The sequence below is a fragment of the Hemibagrus wyckioides genome, linkage group LG21 (genome assembly GCF_019097595.1).
Source record: "Hemibagrus wyckioides isolate EC202008001 linkage group LG21, SWU_Hwy_1.0, whole genome shotgun sequence".
Taxonomy (NCBI): domain Eukaryota; kingdom Metazoa; phylum Chordata; class Actinopteri; order Siluriformes; family Bagridae; genus Hemibagrus; species Hemibagrus wyckioides.
This window is the reverse complement of record NC_080730.1, coordinates 10,284,391-10,301,971: the sequence shown is the minus strand read 5'-3', so window position 1 is coordinate 10,301,971 and position 17,581 is coordinate 10,284,391. Positions and strand designations below refer to the sequence as shown.

At 40.6% G+C, this 17,581-nt stretch overlaps 1 protein-coding gene and 1 long non-coding RNA gene across 2 annotated transcripts; both read left to right on the top strand.

Moving 5' to 3' along the window:
* Positions 1–1,235: 1,235 nt before the first annotated feature.
* On the top strand, positions 1,236–8,375 carry LOC131342222 (uncharacterized). The gene is made up of 4 exons (XR_009203001.1): positions 1,236–4,430; positions 6,423–7,139; positions 7,637–7,687; positions 7,844–8,375. It is a non-coding gene; the product is annotated as an uncharacterized LOC131342222 (long non-coding RNA).
* Positions 8,376–8,775: 400 nt separating this feature from the next.
* LOC131342844 (serine/threonine-protein kinase pim-1-like) lies at positions 8,776–12,899 on the top strand. Its single transcript, XM_058374093.1, has 7 exons — positions 8,776–8,916; positions 10,473–10,538; positions 10,983–11,208; positions 11,293–11,387; positions 11,877–11,927; positions 12,077–12,446; positions 12,529–12,899. The coding sequence occupies exons 1-7, from the start codon at positions 8,776–8,778 to the stop codon at positions 12,807–12,809; spliced, it is 1,230 nt and encodes a 409-aa protein (XP_058230076.1). The 3' UTR covers positions 12,810–12,899.
* The last annotated feature ends 4,682 nt before the right edge of the window (positions 12,900–17,581 follow it).

Here is a 17,581-nt window from a genome sequence, read left to right as displayed (position 1 = left end):
ACCTTCTTTTGAAGTAAAGTTTTTTTATTTATATATTTGTATTTGCATTATGAATGTCACTTAAATGCATTAAATGGGTTTAGATTTTATATTTTTCAAAACAGGAAACAACTTAGTTGTTCATTTTAAGAGAACTGTCTTATTTTCTCTTACATATTTAGTATTCCTCTTTAATAAAGAAAAAGTACTTCTTACCCGATTACTCGATTAATCGATGGAATAATCGGTAGAACATTCGATTACTAATATAATCGATAGCTGTAGCCCTAATTTCATATACACTATATTGCCAAAAGTATTCGCTCACCCATCCAAATGATCAGAATCAGGTGTTCCAATCACTTCCATGGCCACAGGTGTATAAAATCAAGCACCTAGGCATGCAGACTGTTTTTACAAACATTTGTGAAAGAATGGGTCGCTCTCAGGAGCTCAGTGAATTCCACCGTGGAACTGTGATAGGATGCCACCTGTGCAACAAATCCAGTCGTGAAATTTCCTCGCTCCTAAATATTCCACAGTCAACTGTCAGCTGTATTATAAGAACGTGGAAGTGGGAACGACAGCAACTCAGCCACGAAGTGGTAGGCCACGTAAACTGACGGAGCGGGGTCAGCGGATGCTGAGGCGCATAGTGCGAAGAGGTCGCCAACTTTCTGCAGAGTCAATCGCTACAGACCTCCAAACTTCATGTGGCCTTCAGATTAGCTCAAGAACAGTGCGCAGAGAGCTTCATGGAATGGGTTTCCATGGCCGAGCAGCTGCATCCAAGCCATACATCACCAAGTGCAATGCAAAGCGTCGGATGCAGTGGTGTAAAGCACGCCGCCACTGGACACTAGAGCAGTGGAGACGCGTTCTCTGAAGTGAAGAATCGTGCTTCTCCATCTGGCAATCTGATGGATGAGTCTGGGTTTGGCGGTTGCCAGGAGAACGGTACTTGTCTGACTGCATTGTGCCAAGTGTAAAGTTTGGTGGAGGGGGGATTATGGTGTGGGGTTGTTTTTCAGGAGCTGGGCTTGGCCCCTTAGTTCCAGTGAAAGGAACTCTGAATGCTTCAGCATAACAAGACATTTTGGACAATTCCATGCTCCCAATTTTGTGGGAACAGTTTGGAACTGGCCCCTTCCTCTTCCAACATGACTGTGGACCAGTGCACAAAGCAAGGTCCATAAAGACATGAATGACAGAGTCTGGTGTGGAGGAACTTGACTGGCCTGCACAGAGTCCTGACCTCAACCCGATAGAACACCTTTGGGATGAATTAGAGCGGAGACTGAGAGCCAGGCCTTCTCGTCCAACATCAGTGTGTGACCTCACAAATGCGCTTCTGGAAGAATGGTCAAAAATTACCATAAACACACTCCTAAACCTTGTGGACAGCCTTCCCAGAAGAGTTGAAGCTGTTATAGCTGCAAAGGGTGGACCAACGTCATATTGAACTCTATGGATTAGGAATGGGATGTCATTTAAGTTCATATGCGAGTCAAGGCAGGTGAGCGAATACTTTTGGCAATATAGTGTATATATCACTATGCCATGTTATGAAGCATCTGCTGAGATTTTAGTGCTCTTGTGTGGGTCATAATATCTGAGCACTGGCTCTTCTTTAATGATGTGTTTCAGGTTTTGAAAGCATGCCTCCTGCTTGTGAGACCACACCCACTCATTCTTTTGTTCTAGCAGACATCCGAGTGGAGCAGAACGTGTTGATAGCTGGGGAATGAATTTGGCCAGGTATGTGACCATTCCAAGGAATCTTCTCGCTTCCTCTGTACTTTGTGGCATGTTGTCTATTGCTGATGTTTTTTTTAGGTCTGGCCTAATGCCTTCTTCAGACCGGACATCTCCAACGAGAGTTAAGCTCTTAACTGCAAACTCACACTTCTCTTTGTTCAATTTTCGATTGGACTGTCCTGTTAGCTCCAGAACCTGCTTCAGTCATGCATCATGTTCCTGCTGGTTGGAACCCCACACAATTATGTCATCCATCATAGTCTATACACCTGGTAGATGCTCAAAGATCATGTGAATAGTTTTGTGGTAAACTTCTAGTGCTGAGTGAATGTCATAAGGGAGACAGAGAAAACAATATCTGCCTTCAGGTGTATTGAAGGTACACAGTTTTTAACTTGCCTCATCAAGTTTCATTTGCCAAACCCCAGATGATGCATCCAGCTTGCAGAACCACTTTGATCCAGTGAACTGAGACATGATTTCTTCTCTGGTTGGCAGTTTAAAATGTTCACGTTTTATGGCCCTGTTGAGATCTCTTGGGTCAAGATATATTCTCAAAGCTCCATTTTTCTTGAGCACAATAACAAGTGAGCTCACCCAGTCTGTTGGTTCATCAACTGTCTTTATAACCTTTAGCTTCTCCATGTCAGCTAATTCGTCTTTAAGTTTTCCTCTCAAAGCAAATGGAACATTTCTGCATGCATGTACAACTGGTGTTATTGTGTCATCAACACTTATTTTATCCTTCCCAGGCAGACATCCTAGTCCTTCAAAAACATCTTCATACTCCTGCATGAATGAGGTTTCATTTGTTTCAATCTGTGATGCCACTACAAACACCTTCCTTTTTTTTTTAAATTTTTAGCACGTGCTCAGTCCTAAAATTGGCTGGACATTCTTTTCCACAATCAGCATCTGTGACTTTACCTGCTGTCCCTTGTGTTTAAGAGTCACCAAGCAGCTCCCTTTGACAGGGACACTTGGAAAACAGGAAAACTTTCGTTTTCACTGGATGTATTTTGATTTTGAGGGTTTTGTAGTCAGAATTAGACAAGAGATTGACTTGTGCTGCAGTATCTAATTTGAAGCCAATTTTTACATTTACGGTCAGTGGTACAATCCATTCAGCTTTGTCTGTTGTGCTAGTCTGTACAGAATCAACAAAGAATTTGTCAGGCTGCTCTTCAACTGAGACCATTATTAGGAGTCCCACAAACTATTTTGTCCCTCACAAGTGAGTCTCTTAAATCTCCAAATTCACAAGTCTTACTCAGTCGAAAGAAAAACTTGTTCCTATCAAAAGTGACATTCTTACTTGGCACAAAGAATTCCTCAAAGTTTGCCATTAGAACAGTCAGTTAGATTTGCGCCATTGAGTTGAAGCTATTACAAATGTCCAGTGCATCTTCACCTATTACATGCAAAAACATGGATGCCTTTAGCTTTTCATCGCCTCTCCCTGCACCGCTAGCTGCTAGATAGATGTTGAATCTTTGCTTGAAACGTTTCCAGTTATCAGTGTAGGAGCAGCATAGGTGATGGTGGATTTAAGCTCTCCATGACGGGAAAAAAAACAAGACTGTGAGTCAGGCCTTCTCGTTCAACATCAGTGCATGACCTCACAAAAGCACTTCTACAGGAATGGTCAAAAATTCCCATGAACACACTCCTAAACCTTGTGGAAAGCCTTCCCAGAAGAGTTGAAGCTGTTATAGCTGCAATGGGCAGGCCAGCTCCATATTAAACACTACAGACTAAGAATGGGATGTCATTAAATTTCATGGACCTAAAATTTCGCTAAATTTTCTCGATTTTTATCTTAAATCCAGTCCAATATTATAACTTTTTATAGTATCTTTATTAGCCGATAGTATCCCATAATATTCTCATTTCAAATGCTTTTTATATCATTAGTTATATTTGTTTTCCAGAACACCCGCTTATAGCCGGTTAGCCCATTAGCACGTTAGCCCGGCTACCACAAGTTGGCTTATGTTTTTCACACCAATTATCTCTGTTGTGCTACTGCTCTTAAACACTATGTCAGTTGTGGGTCTGCCTTTGAGTGCAGGTGAGGATTTATTCAAGCTGCACTCTGTGGACTTGGAGCTGGAGGCCATGCAGAAGCAGATCCACAACCTATAAATGAAGCTAGCCCAGCTGTGAGATCGGAACGCCGCGCTGGAATCATCCCGGATTGACGCTCACCTGTCCCAGGTAAATCCGTGGCGTGAAACAAACACTCCCACAACCTCAACTCCGTGTTCTTCTCTGCCCAGGCCCAACGCACCAAGGACGCGGCCCGCCCAGGTTTCCTTCACTCCGGTCCCTGGGTACCACGCAGCCTGGATGCAGCAGCAGCGGAAGACACGAGCCAAGCCCGGGGCGAGGACCTCTCCCCCTCCCCACCCGTTTTCGAGATCTCAACCCGCAACCACTTCGCTCCCCTTTGCGAGACGGAGTGCGATGTGGTGATCATCGGAGACTCCACACATCCGTGCTACTGCGGCTAAAGGTAAGGTGCGCACTCGCTGTTTTCCTGGTACTCGTGTTGTTGACGTCACTGCACAGGTACAGCGATCCTGAATAAGAACATCGGAGCTGTGGTCCTCCATGCTGGCATGAACGACATCAGGCTGAGGCAGACGGAGATCCTGAAGAAGGACTTCAGGAGCCGATTCCGACTAAAAAAGGTCAGAGATAAAACACCTGCACCATGGTATAATAGTCATACTCACGCCCTCAAGAGAGCAACCTGTAACCTCGAGCGAAAGTGGAGAAAAACCAAATTAGAAGTTTTTAGTATTGCGTTTAAAGACTATTTAAGACTTTGTCCAGATATAGACAGGCTCTAAAAGCTGCTAGGGCTGAGCATCTGAGCAAGTATTTCTGAGAGAGTATTTCATCACAGTTTAGTAGTGAGACTAAATGAATTTATTTTATGACTTTATGAATTTCTTCACTGAAACAATTGATAGTATCAGGAACAAAATATTGGATGTTCAACCTTTGACAGCATCCGGTTGTCTAGACCAGCCTAAAGCTCCACATTTAAAGCTACAATGCTTTACCAGTATAGGGCAGGAAGAGCTATTTAAACTTATCACCACAGCTAAATCAGCAACATGTTTGTTAGATCCAATTCCAACTAGATTGCTGAAAGAAGTGATACATGCAGCTGGAGAGCCTCTTCTCAATATTATTAATTCCTCGTTATATCTGGGTCATGTCCCAAAATCTCTCAAGTTAGCAGTTATTCAGGCTCTTCTTAAGAAACCTAAACTAGACCCTAATGAACTATCAAATTACAACCTTCCATTTATATCAAAAATATTAGAAAAAGTGGTGTCAGCTCAATTATGCAATTATGCTTACAGGAAAACAATATCCTTGAAGAATTTCAGTCAGGTTTCAGGCCTCATCAGAGTACAGAAACTGCACTAGTTAAAATCCCAAATGACTTGCTTTAGCTTTGGACCAAGGCTGCATCTCCATATTAGTCCTGCTTGATCTTAGTGCTGCGTTCAACACTATAGATCATAACATTCTCGTAGATCGCTTACAAAATCACATAGGTTTGCAGGGACAGGCATTAAAATGGTTTAGATCCTACCTGTCTGATCGATCACACTGGTCCCACAAGGATCAGTTTTAGGACCTCCTGCTTTTCTTGGTATACATGCTTCCAATGGGTAACATCATTAGAAGGCATGGGATTAGTTTCCATTGTTATGCCGATGATACCCAGTTATATATCTCATCAAAACCAGATGAGATATCTAATTTGTCTAGATTAACGGAGTGTGTTGAAGATATTAAAGATTGGATGACCGATAATTTTCTATTACTAAATTCTGATAAGACAGAGATATTACTTATTAGTCCAAAAACCAGTACACAAAAGCTCTCACAATTCAGCTTGCATTTAGAAGGATGTACTATTACTACTAGCTCAACAGTGAAAGACCTGGGCGTAATATTAGACAGCAACTTGTCCTTTGAAAATCATATTTCCAATATTACAAAAACAGCGTTCTTCCATCTTAGAAATATTGCCAAGCTTAGGCACCTTTTATCTGTATCTGATGCAGAAAAGCTGGTTCATGCATTCATGACCTCCAGACTGGACTATTGTAATGCATTACTAGGTGGTTGTCCTGCATCTTCAATAAACAAGCTACAGTTAGTCCAAAATGCAGCCGCCAGAGTTCTTACCAGGTCAAGAAAACATGATCATATAACTCCAATATTATCATCCCTGCACTGGCTACCTGTTAAGTTTAGAATTGACTATAAACTAGCACTACTTACGTTCAAGGCTCTAAATGGTTTAGCTCCCACTTATCTGGCCAGTCTTCTAACACGTTACAATCCACCACGCTCTTTAAGATCACAAAACTGTGGACTTCTGGTAGTTCCCAGAACATCAAAGTCTGGGGGTAGAGGGTTTTCGTATTTAGCTGCTAAACTTTGGAATAGCCTTCCTGACGGTGTTCGGGGCTCAGACACAGTCTACCAGTTCAAACGTAGACTAAAGACTTATCTCTTTAGTCTGGCATACATTTAATACATCCCATAACCTTGTACTCCAGTACATCTGATTAAATGCACATTATCATCTAGTGCTGCTAATATTATGAACAGCAGCGACTCTAATTCCTTTCCACTTGTTTCCTTTCTTCTAGCCATCCCGAGGCATACAGAGATTGTGCCAGCTCCAGTGGCATCCAGAGATGGACCAGCTCCAGCCGGGTTCTGCTTTGTGAGGATTCGGGTATTCAAAGCAACACTGCCAACCTTATGTGGACGACAACAACCTCCTTATTATTTTACATAACATTCTACACATGCTGTATCTGCATCACACAATTGACTATACATAAATGCACAAAGGACATTGTTCATATCACACTCTCTGGTGTTTACAATAATTTATAATCACACTCTCCACTGTCACCCAAATGAGGATGGGTTCCCTTTTGAGTCTGGTTCCTCTCAAGGTTTCTTCCTCATACCATCTAAGGGACTTTTTCCTTGCCACAGTCACCTCAGGCTTGCTCACTTGAGATAACATCTAGGACTGTTTGCCTGTTTATATGTTTGTTGTTTCTTATGTAAAGCTGCTTTGATGGAACGCTCTTTGTTAAAAGTGCTATAAAAATAAAATTGAATTGATTTGAATGTGCATGTAAAGGCAGACGTCCCAAAACTTTTGGCTATAAAGTCGATATTACTATTTGCACATACTGAACACTTGTAAATAAATTACAGTGTTTTCTCTAAGTCAACCTTTAGGGACATAATAATCACATTGGACGAAGGCGTATTTGGAAGGAGAACTGCTGGATGCAGGAGGATTTGGCTGTGTGTTTGCTGGACTACGCAAAGAAGACGGATTGCCAGTAAGTCTTTCCATTTCTGTTTTTACTCTAGTCTTTGACCAGTTTTCTACATAATCAGAAGTAAAGTTGATCAGTGCCACTAATGGACAAAAGGTAAGCAATCACGTCTTAACAAATTTTAATCTTCTAAACTTCATTTGCACTCAAATTAGAGAAAAACATTATAACAATATTAAAACTGAACTCAGGAATGGCAGCGTTCACTAGTAGGCACTAGTAGTTCCTTTTGAAGGAGGCTGATTGTTATACGTCTCTTAACCTCCCTTTACTTTGACATCTTTTGCTGCTACATTTGACATCATGGATCACTGTAACATTGTGGGATTGGCAGTAAAGTTGCAAAGCTGTTATTTAAAAGCAGTAACTACTGCTCTTTCATGCATAAAAATAAAATGATGGAACCTCACAAGCCAGATGAGTCTGAAAAGCTCTTTTAGTTACTTTATGTATGCAAATGATTTGATTTAATTACACATAACACATTCATCTTTCCTCAGGTTGCAATCAAGTACGTCTCCAAAAAGATGCCATATGAAAAACTGCAGCTTGTAAGTTTCTTTATCATGATGCACATCTTACCTATTACTATAATCTAGCACAAAAGCTAAAAATAAGATTTCTAAGAAGACCTTGATAAGTAGTATTACAAAGGATGGCATTATAATGTGTGGCACTCATTCTTTCCTTTTTGTACCATACTACAGACAGGATATGGATGGCTGCCCATTGAGATAGCTTTGAAGATCCTTGCAAACACAGAACCTTGCTCAAAAATCCTGAAGATTCTGGACTGGCACGAAGAGGCAAAGTGATATATCGTACTCCTGGAACAGCCTGAACCATGTGTGGACCTCGAGGAACTCTCCGGCAAGCAAGGTGGATGTTTGACTGAGGTCGAGGCTCGCAATGTGATGTTTCAGCTGATGGAAGCATTGAAGCATTGCAAGAGCCAGGGGATACTGCATCGTGATGTCAAGCCAGAAAACATTCTGATTCAGACAGACACGTTTCAAGTCAAGCTGTTTGACTTGAAAGAGACCTCGTCAAAGACCCTTACAGTTACTTTGCAGGTGTCTGATGTCTAAATCTAATGTATCTTTGTTAACACTTGAATATGCCCCTCCTGCTCCCCGAAAGTCTGTCTCAAGGCAAGGAACTATACTCAATTTAATACTTTTGAAAAAGTCAAGAACTTTGAGTCTGTATCTTTGTCCCGCTGAACAGTAACACGTCAATTTCTGACTTTCAATGTCAAATCTAAGAAAAGCTGAAACTTGCAATAAACAATTGCAAATACTGGCACAGACGTGACAGATGCCAGTCAGCTCCTGATCTTTGCAAGAACGATTACAGAGAACTTTGATGTTCAAGAGGAGCTGTTAAAGCTTGCTTCATTACATGACACCACTTTTTCAGAACTGACACTGAAAAGGGAAATTAAAAAGTTTTTGGATTTAGGGTCTCTAGCTTATATAATCAATGAGAAAATGAATCTCAAATAGCAAGCATTCTGTTATTTAGAAATGAGTTTGTATTGTGATTTTCCTTTTGAATTACCAAAGACCTGAGGAATTACTGTACAATGTCTGTTTAATCATTGCCTCTCAGTCCTATGTAGACGTTGTGTTGGAATGTAATGTTAAGCTCCAACTCTTCTGCATTCACGCGTCTCCTGAACATCTCCCGATCAGCTACCGGCTCTTTGCGTGTTCGCTCGGCCGAGGTGGAGGGGCAGCGCGCCACACAGGAGCAGCAGTGGAGTGAAGTTCTGTGTTGTGTCCGATCGTCAGTCAAGAGGAGCTGAACATGCCTTAGAGTTCTTGTACTTGTTGGATTCTGTATCACAAGTCAGAGTCTGCTGTTGTGTGGACCACCTGTCTGGCATTAAACTGACACCAAAACCAGCACATGTTCACATGTTCATAATTATACCTGGCTGCTTGATCTGAAATTTTTTACATCACTTAAGTATGTGGTGGTGTATTCATCAAGTGCAAATGACAGAAATTTCAAGAAAATTTTCATGATGTACCAAGTTTTTTTTTTTCTTTTTTCTTTTTCCACTCTGTTTCCTTCACCTGTCTGTCTTGTCATTGAGAACTTTGAAAGGGCTCAAAGTTGAATGTAATCCACCATCTAATTGTTCATACTAATTTTCAGGATCAAATATATATATATATATATATATATATATATATATATATATAATCATTGTTTACAACCTGTGTCTTGTGTTGTGTACCACACAAATGGGCAGATTAGTGCAGTTAGTGGACAGTAATAACCGCTTAATATTTTAACATGGTGTACAGGATTAACATAAGTAAAGTTGTCTTTATTTGTCACATGTACATTACTGCCACAGTGAAATTCATTCTTCGCGTATCCCCATCCTGGGGGTTGGGGTCAGAGCACAGGGTCAGCCATGCTGCAGCACCCCTGATGCAGCAGGGTGGGTTGGGGGCCTTGCTCATGGGCCCAATAGTGGCAGCTTGGTGGTGCTGGAACCCAGATCTTCTGGTCAACGACTCAGAGCCTTAACCTTAATTGTGATCTGGATCCTAGCACAAACAAACTGACTAATCAAAACAGTAATACATCCATGTAGCTAACATGACAAAATGTATGAGAAACTGAATCTTTTTATTTATTTACAGGTGAATGTTAGACAGTTAGCTAAAACGAGCCACCATGACCAGACTTTTTTTCTTCTCCCCCCCCCCCACCCCCCCCCCCCCCCCCCCCCCCACCCCCCCCCCCCCCCCCCCCAAAACGTGCCAAAATCCGATTTTAAAAATACACGAGTGGTGCGGCGTTAGCAACAGATACAACAACAGGAGAAAAACCGGAGAGATAAAACATCGTAAGAAGCGAATATTGGATACAACAAGAGAGGAAACACCGGAGAGATTCAACATCGTAAGAGGTGAGTATTGGATACAACAAGAGAGGAAACACCGGAGAGATTCAACATCGTAAGAGGTGAGTATTGGATACAACAAGAGAGGAAACACCGGAGAGACTCAACATCGTAAGAGGTGAGTATTGGATACAACAAGAGAGGAAACACCGGAGAGACTCAACATCGTAAGAGGTGAGTATTGGATACAACAAGAGAGGAAACACCGGAGAGACTCAACATCGTAAGAGGTGGAGTATTGGATACGACGACAGAAGAAATCCCGGAGTGATTGACCATCGTCAGAAGTGAGCATCGGATACAACGACAGAAGAAATCCCGGAGTGATTGACCATCGTAGGAAGGAAGTATCGGCAACTCGATACCGAGGATAAAGCGACACCTGCTGGAATGTTTCTGAACGGCTATAAAAGTGCATCTTCACCGGCTGTGATGGAAACCGTGACCACGGCAGTGGGCTCACAGCGGACCTCCCACAGGTAAGTGTTTTATCCACACTCTGCTATCAGAATTTAGTAATATATTATATAGTTGTATTGTTAGTACCCTGTTTGAAAGGTCATTTGAATGGAAAAGGGTTTAGTTTCAAACCTTAACTGTAACCGAGAAAAAAACGAGAAGAGCTATAAGTTAGTTGAACCTAATGTTTCTGTCAGTGGGACGTCAAAAAATAAACAGATATACTTTAATTAAATAGACAGAATATACTGTAAACTATTATTGTGATGATTGGTAAGGTGAGGCACTTTAACCTCTGTATTTTAACGTGTATGCTTTTGTGTGCATTGCTGCATTATTGCCAGTTTATATGAACAAAGGTGTCCTGAAGAAGTAATTCTCTTCCTATGTTTAACGTTAAACATCACAGTGAACTAAAAGTGTTCTTTTTGTCAATGTTTCAACCCCAGCTCAGCCGTTAAAAGAATACTCGTCGTCACCGTAAAATCCCAAGGTGTGCCCAAAGGACCATACAGAAAAGAAAGCGCTTGTTCTCGGGGCAGGCTGCAAACCCTTCAGAGCATCAGGGGTGTAAGGAGACGGACCAGCCCAGTAACCTGGCAGATACAACCGAGCCTCTGCAGAAGAGACCAAGAACAGGAAGAAGTCCAGAGGAACCCGCTACCCAACCTATTATACGTCTTTCCAAATGTAAGTCAGAACTCATAGGTGAAATGGATAAAAAGTGGGCTGAGTTACATGAATAAGAGACTTATAATTGGATGTTTTTTGCAGCACATTGGACGAAGGCGTATTTGGAAGGAGAACTGCTGGGTGCAGGAGGATTTGGCTGTGTGTTTGCTGGGATACGGAAAGAAGACGGATTGCCAGTAAGTCTTTCCATTTCTGTTTTTACTCTAGCCTTTAACCAATTTTCTACACAGTTAGAAATAAAGTTGATCAGTGCTCCTAATGTTCAGAAGGTAATCAATAACTTAACAAATTTTAATCTTCTAAGCTTAAATTGCAGTCAATTGCTGCCAGGTTTTAGTCATAATCTTGAATATTAAAACTGAACTCAGGAATGGCTTGTTCACTGGTAGGTGACTGTGCCTTTTGAAGGAGGCTGATTGTTTATACGCCTCTTAACCTCCCTTTATTTTGACACATTTTACTGCTACTCTTGACATCACTGTAGAATTGTGGGATTGGCAATAAAATTGCAAAGCTGTTATTCAAAAGCAGTAATTACTGCTCTTTCATGCATGTCTAAAATGATATAACCTCACAAGCCAAATGAGGCTGAAGACCTCTTTTAGTTACTTTATGTATGTAAATGATTTCATTTAATTACACATAACACATTTATCTTTCCTCAGGTTGCAATCAAGTTTGTCTCCAAGATGATGCCGTATGAAAAACTGCAGCTTGTAAGTTTCTTTATCAAAATATACATCCTACCTATTACTATAACCTAGCACACATACTAAAAATCTAAGAAGACCTCGATAAGTAATATTACAATGGATGGCGTTATAACGTGTGGCACTCACTCTTTCCTTTTTGTCCCATTCTACAGACAGGATATGGATGGCTCCCCGTTGAGATAGCGCTGATGGTCCTTGCGAACAGCAAACCTTGCTCAAAAATCCTCAAGATTCTGGACTGGTACGAAGAGCGAAAACGCTACGTTGTCATTCTGGAACATCCTGAACCAAGACTGGACCTTGAGGAATTCTCCAGCATGCAAGGTGGATGTTTGACGGAGTCCGAGGCTTGCATTGTGATGTGGCAGATGATGGTGGCGCTGAAGCATTGTAAGAGCCAGGGGATACTGCACCGTGATGTCAAGCCAGAAAACATCCTGATTCAGACCAACACGTGGCAAGTCAAGCTGTTTGACTTCGGTTGCGGAGACCTCGTCAAAGACTCCTACAATTACTTTGCAGGTGTCTGATTTGAGACCATGAGTTCTTGGTGGCAGCAAGTACTGTGACTCTTTTCCTAAATCTAATGTATCTTTGTTAACAGGCACACGTCAATATGCCCCTCCTGAGTGGTTCGTACAGGGGCAGTATCGGGCAGACCCAGCTACCGTCTGGTCTGTGGGCGTGATGCTGTACAGGCTGGTGTGTGGCTGTCTGCCTTTCAGGACCCCTGAGGAAACCAAAACTGGCCATTTGTTCTTCCCCGAAAGTCTGTCTCAAGGCAAGAAAGTACAAAGACTGATAAGCTATGGACTAATTAATAGCAGACTGAACTATACCTTATACACAGACTTGAGCAGAGAAAGAAGCATCCATTTATTTTAATGTATTATATTTTATGACTATGAATTAATTAGTCAATATGATAAAATTGACAGGAAATGTGTAGAGCTACAAGTGTGAGGAATTTCTTATGTACTCTACAGCATTTTCTTTAAAGGATTATTTATTGTAAATCAGGTTCTTTATTGGGGTTAAGTATTAGATTCTTCTTTCTATGTCTTTTTGATTTATGTACCTGGGTATTGTGTAACAGAGTGCAGCGATCTGATCCGTTGGTGTCTGAGCCCCGATGCAGAAGACAGACCCAGCCTGCAGCAAATAGAGCTTCACCACTGGTTTAACTTACCAGATTAGTGCCAGTTTACAGGAGACAGGGACCACAGCACTAACCTCCTCTTGGGGTCTTCCTCAGGAGTCTGCTGGAGCCTATCCCAGCATACACAGGGTGAAAGTCCATCACAGGGCCACATATAGACAAACAACCACTCCTATGGGCAATTTAGAATTGCCAAACAACCTAATGTGACTGTGGGAGGAAACCGGAGTACTCGGAGTAAACCCACGCAGGCACAGGGAGAACATGCAAACTCCACACAGGCCCTAGCCTGTTCAACCCCGGGATTCAAACCCCAGACCGTTTTGCTGTGAGGCAACTGTGCTAACCACTAAGACACAGTGCTGCCTCTTCTTATCATTGTAAATAGTAATATGTTTTTTCAGTTTCATGCTTTTGTTCAGAATTGTACAGAACTTTTGTATAGAATTTGTAATTAATTATAAAACTGTAAATACATCTGAATTTATTGTACAGAATCCTTGTATTTGATTTGAATTTAGTTTTTTAGTTTTTCATTATATCATTATTTTTGTAGATTATTTAATAAAAGAATAAACTACAACAGAGTGGACATTACATTGTTGTTGTTTTTTATCATGGATAAGTGTGTAGGAAGGTGAGGGGAAAAATGAGTGCATTACTATTGCTTCTGTAAGAAATTACTTGACAGGTCAATCCCAAATATTTGTTAGGAACAGCAAAAATAAAAAATAAAAACAAACATGACATGATTGCTGGTGGTGCACAATATAAAATTAGCTTGTTTCTTTTCCTGTTACTTTAATTTTCTTCGCAGAGCAGACAATCCTGCCCACAAACATAGATTTCCCAACCAATCCTTCCTCCACAATTTCTGTTTTAGTATTTCTTTCTATTTAAAGGATTTTTAATGAAATAATTTTTTCATCAATTAACCATCTATTAACCATCTATCACTGTACAGGGGTAGTTACTTTCCAACATTCATTATCATGGCTGTGATTGGCATAATGCACCAGAATTTTTATAAAGAAATTTTCATCTGAGAGAGTATCTTTGTTTATGAAATAAACCAGGGAAAGAATTTGTCTTTCATCCGCAGCAGTGGTTTAATGTGGTTGTTAAGGAATTTTGGTGTTCCTGAGCTCACCATTGCATTTTTTTCCTTTGTACCAAACCGATGATTTGACCGCAACTAATCTCCCTGATGGGTTTGTTTTCATTTTTCAGCCTGATAATGGCTGGCTTCACTGGCAGTGATGAATTTTTGGACTTCATATTGAGAGTTACCCTCAAGAGATTCCAAATGCAAAAGCCACCCTCTAGACCTTTTCATCTGCTCACTTCTAAGTGAAATAATGAGAGAATAACACACACATTGTCCTGCAACAGCTTCCTATACTGTTAACCTGAATTGGATAAGAATGATTTTGTTACAGATCGCTTTTGTTACTTTCCCCAGTGGGTATAACTGGAGCAGACACAGTATCGCTAGTACTGGCCCTGATTGATTCACCCGAGTTAAATGATCCGATTCCGCATATTAACTCATGATTCATGAGTCCGAGGTCTAAATTGAACCGATTCTTATTTGTCCTATGGCTGCTACCGTGCTTTTTTTTTAAAAAAAAACAATGCATAACATTATATATTATACATTAACATTATTAAACTGCATTAAGAGAAAAAGCGGACTCGCGGACCCGGCTCATCGACTGATTCAGTTGATTCTCAGCGGACTCGCGGAATCGGGTTGTAGACTGATTCAGTTGATTCTCAGCGGACTCGCGGAATCGGGTTATAGACTGATTCAGTTGAGAATCTTACATTCATTCACATTTTGCATTTTTGTTCAGTTTGGTTGTTTTATTCCTTATTTAAGATATTTATTTTTATTCAATTTGGATACTTCTGCACTTCTACATTTAACATATTTAATAAATTTTTGTTTCACTGGTATCGTAAGTCTTGATTCTTTTTAATTGACACAGGGACATGTTTATCCTTCCTGTCAGTGGCGGAACAGGTTGGTTACCCATCATGCAATAGTCAAAGATTTTCTAAAAACTTGCAATTACTATTACATACAAGCCATAACATAACAGTACATAACTATACTCATTACATTATTATAGCGTATAATCACCTGCATTAATCCCACCATTCAATTACTATAGGGTGAAAAAAAAATCCACTACTATTTCCCAGCATGATTAGAGTTTGTACAGGAAATGAGGGCTATTAAAGAATTACTGACTGAAAAGGAATCACTGACTCGATTCATTTCAGTGAGTGATTCAATGAAACCCGAGTCTTTAAAAAGAATCCCAAAATCCTTTAAGAAGAGAAGGAAGGAAGAAAAAAGAGAAGAAAAGAATGAAAGCAAGAAAGCAAAGGAGAGACAGAATGCCATGTGTGATTTATATTCACCTGTTTTGTAAAAAAAAAAATTTAAATGTGCTTTTTTACAAAAAAATCAGACCAGGATTCAATTCAAACTTCAGACAAGGATTAAATTAATTAATATAATTTAATTCAGTTTAGAAATGGCAACTGTTAGTCTACAGAAACATTCCTGCTGTCAAAATGAGTCAAGTTCTAACTCCTGTGTATTTAGTTGACTTTGATTATTTAATTATCTGCAAAATATGGCTTCTCAGTACAACCTATTGTTAGAAATATTCTTTTTTTCTTTTTTTTTACGTAGATAAGAATAATACAGCACAAGACACACACCATAACAATATAACAATAAGTGATAAATTATTATAAAATACAAACAAAGTATAGAAATCTATAAACAAAAAACTACCAATATTTATATTATTAAATATACACTATATTGCCAAAAGTATTCGCTCACCTGCCTTGACTCGCATATGAACTTAAATGACATCCCATTCCTAATCCATAGGGTTCAATATGACGTCGGTCCACCCTTTGCAGCTATAACAGCTTCAACTCTTCTGGGAAGGCTGTCCACAAGGTTTAGGAGTGTGTTTATGGGAATTTTTGACCATTCTTCCAGAAGCGCATTTGTGAGGTCACACACTGATGTTGGACGAGAAGGCCTGGCTCTCAATCTCCGCTCTAATTCATCCCAAAGGTGTTCTATCGGGTTGAGGTCAGGACTCTGTGCAGGCCAGTCAAGTTCATCCACACCAGACTCTGTCATCCATGTCTTTATGGACCTTGCTTTGTGCACTGGTGCACAGTCATGTTGGAAGAGGAAGGGGCCAGCTCCAAACTGTTCCCACAAAGTTGGGAGCATGGAATTGTCCAAAATGTCTTGGTATGCTGAAGCATTCAGAGTTCCTTTCACTGGAACTAAGGGGCCAAGCCCAGCTCCTGAAAACAACCCCACACCATAATCCCCCCTCCACCAAACTTTATACTTGGCACAATGCAGTCAGACAAGTACCGTTCTCCTGGCAACCGCCAAACCCAGACTCGTCCATCAGATTGCCAGATGGAGAAGCGCGATTCGTCACTCCAGAGAACGCGTCTCCACTGCTCTAGAGTCCAGTGGCGGCGTGCTTTACACCACTGCATCCGACGCTTTGCATGGCACTTGGTGATGTATGGCTTGGATGCAGCGGCTCGGCCATGGAAACCCATTCCATGAAGCTCTCTGCGCACTGTTCTTGAGCTAATCTGAAGTCCACATGAAGTTTGGAGGTCTGTAGCGATTGACTCTGCAGAAAGTTGGCGACCTCTTCGCACTATGCGCCTCAGCATCCGCTGACCCCGCTCCGTCAGTTTACGTGGCCTACCACTTCGTGGCTGAGTTGCTGTCGTTCCCAAACACTTCCACGTTCTTATAATACAGCTGACAGTTGACTGTGGAATATTTAGGAGCGAGGAAATTTCACGACTGGATTTGTTGCACAGGTGGCATCCTATCACAGTTCCACGGTGGAATTCACTGAGCTCCTGAGAGCGACCCATTCTTTCACAAATGTTTGTAAAAACAGTCTGCATGCCTAGGTGCTTGATTTTATACACCTGTGGCCATGGAAGTGATTGGAACACCTGATTCTGATTATTTGGATGGGTGAGCGAATACGTTTGGCAATATAGTGTATAATAACAGTACACTATAATGTATAATAACAGTACACTATAATGAATAATAACAGTACACTATGATGTATAATAACAGTACACTATGATGTATAATAACAGTACACTATAATGAATAATAACAATACACTATGATGTATAATCACAGTACAGTATAATCTATAATAACAGTACACTATGATGTATAATAACAGTACACTATAATGAATAATAACAGTACACTATGATGTATAATAACAGTAAACTATAATGAATAATAACAGTACACTATGATGTATAATCACAGTACAGTATAATGTATAATAACAGTACACTATGATGTATAATAACAGTACACTATGATGTATAATAACAGTACACTATAATGAATAATAACAGTACACTATGATGTATAATCACAGTACAGTATAATGTA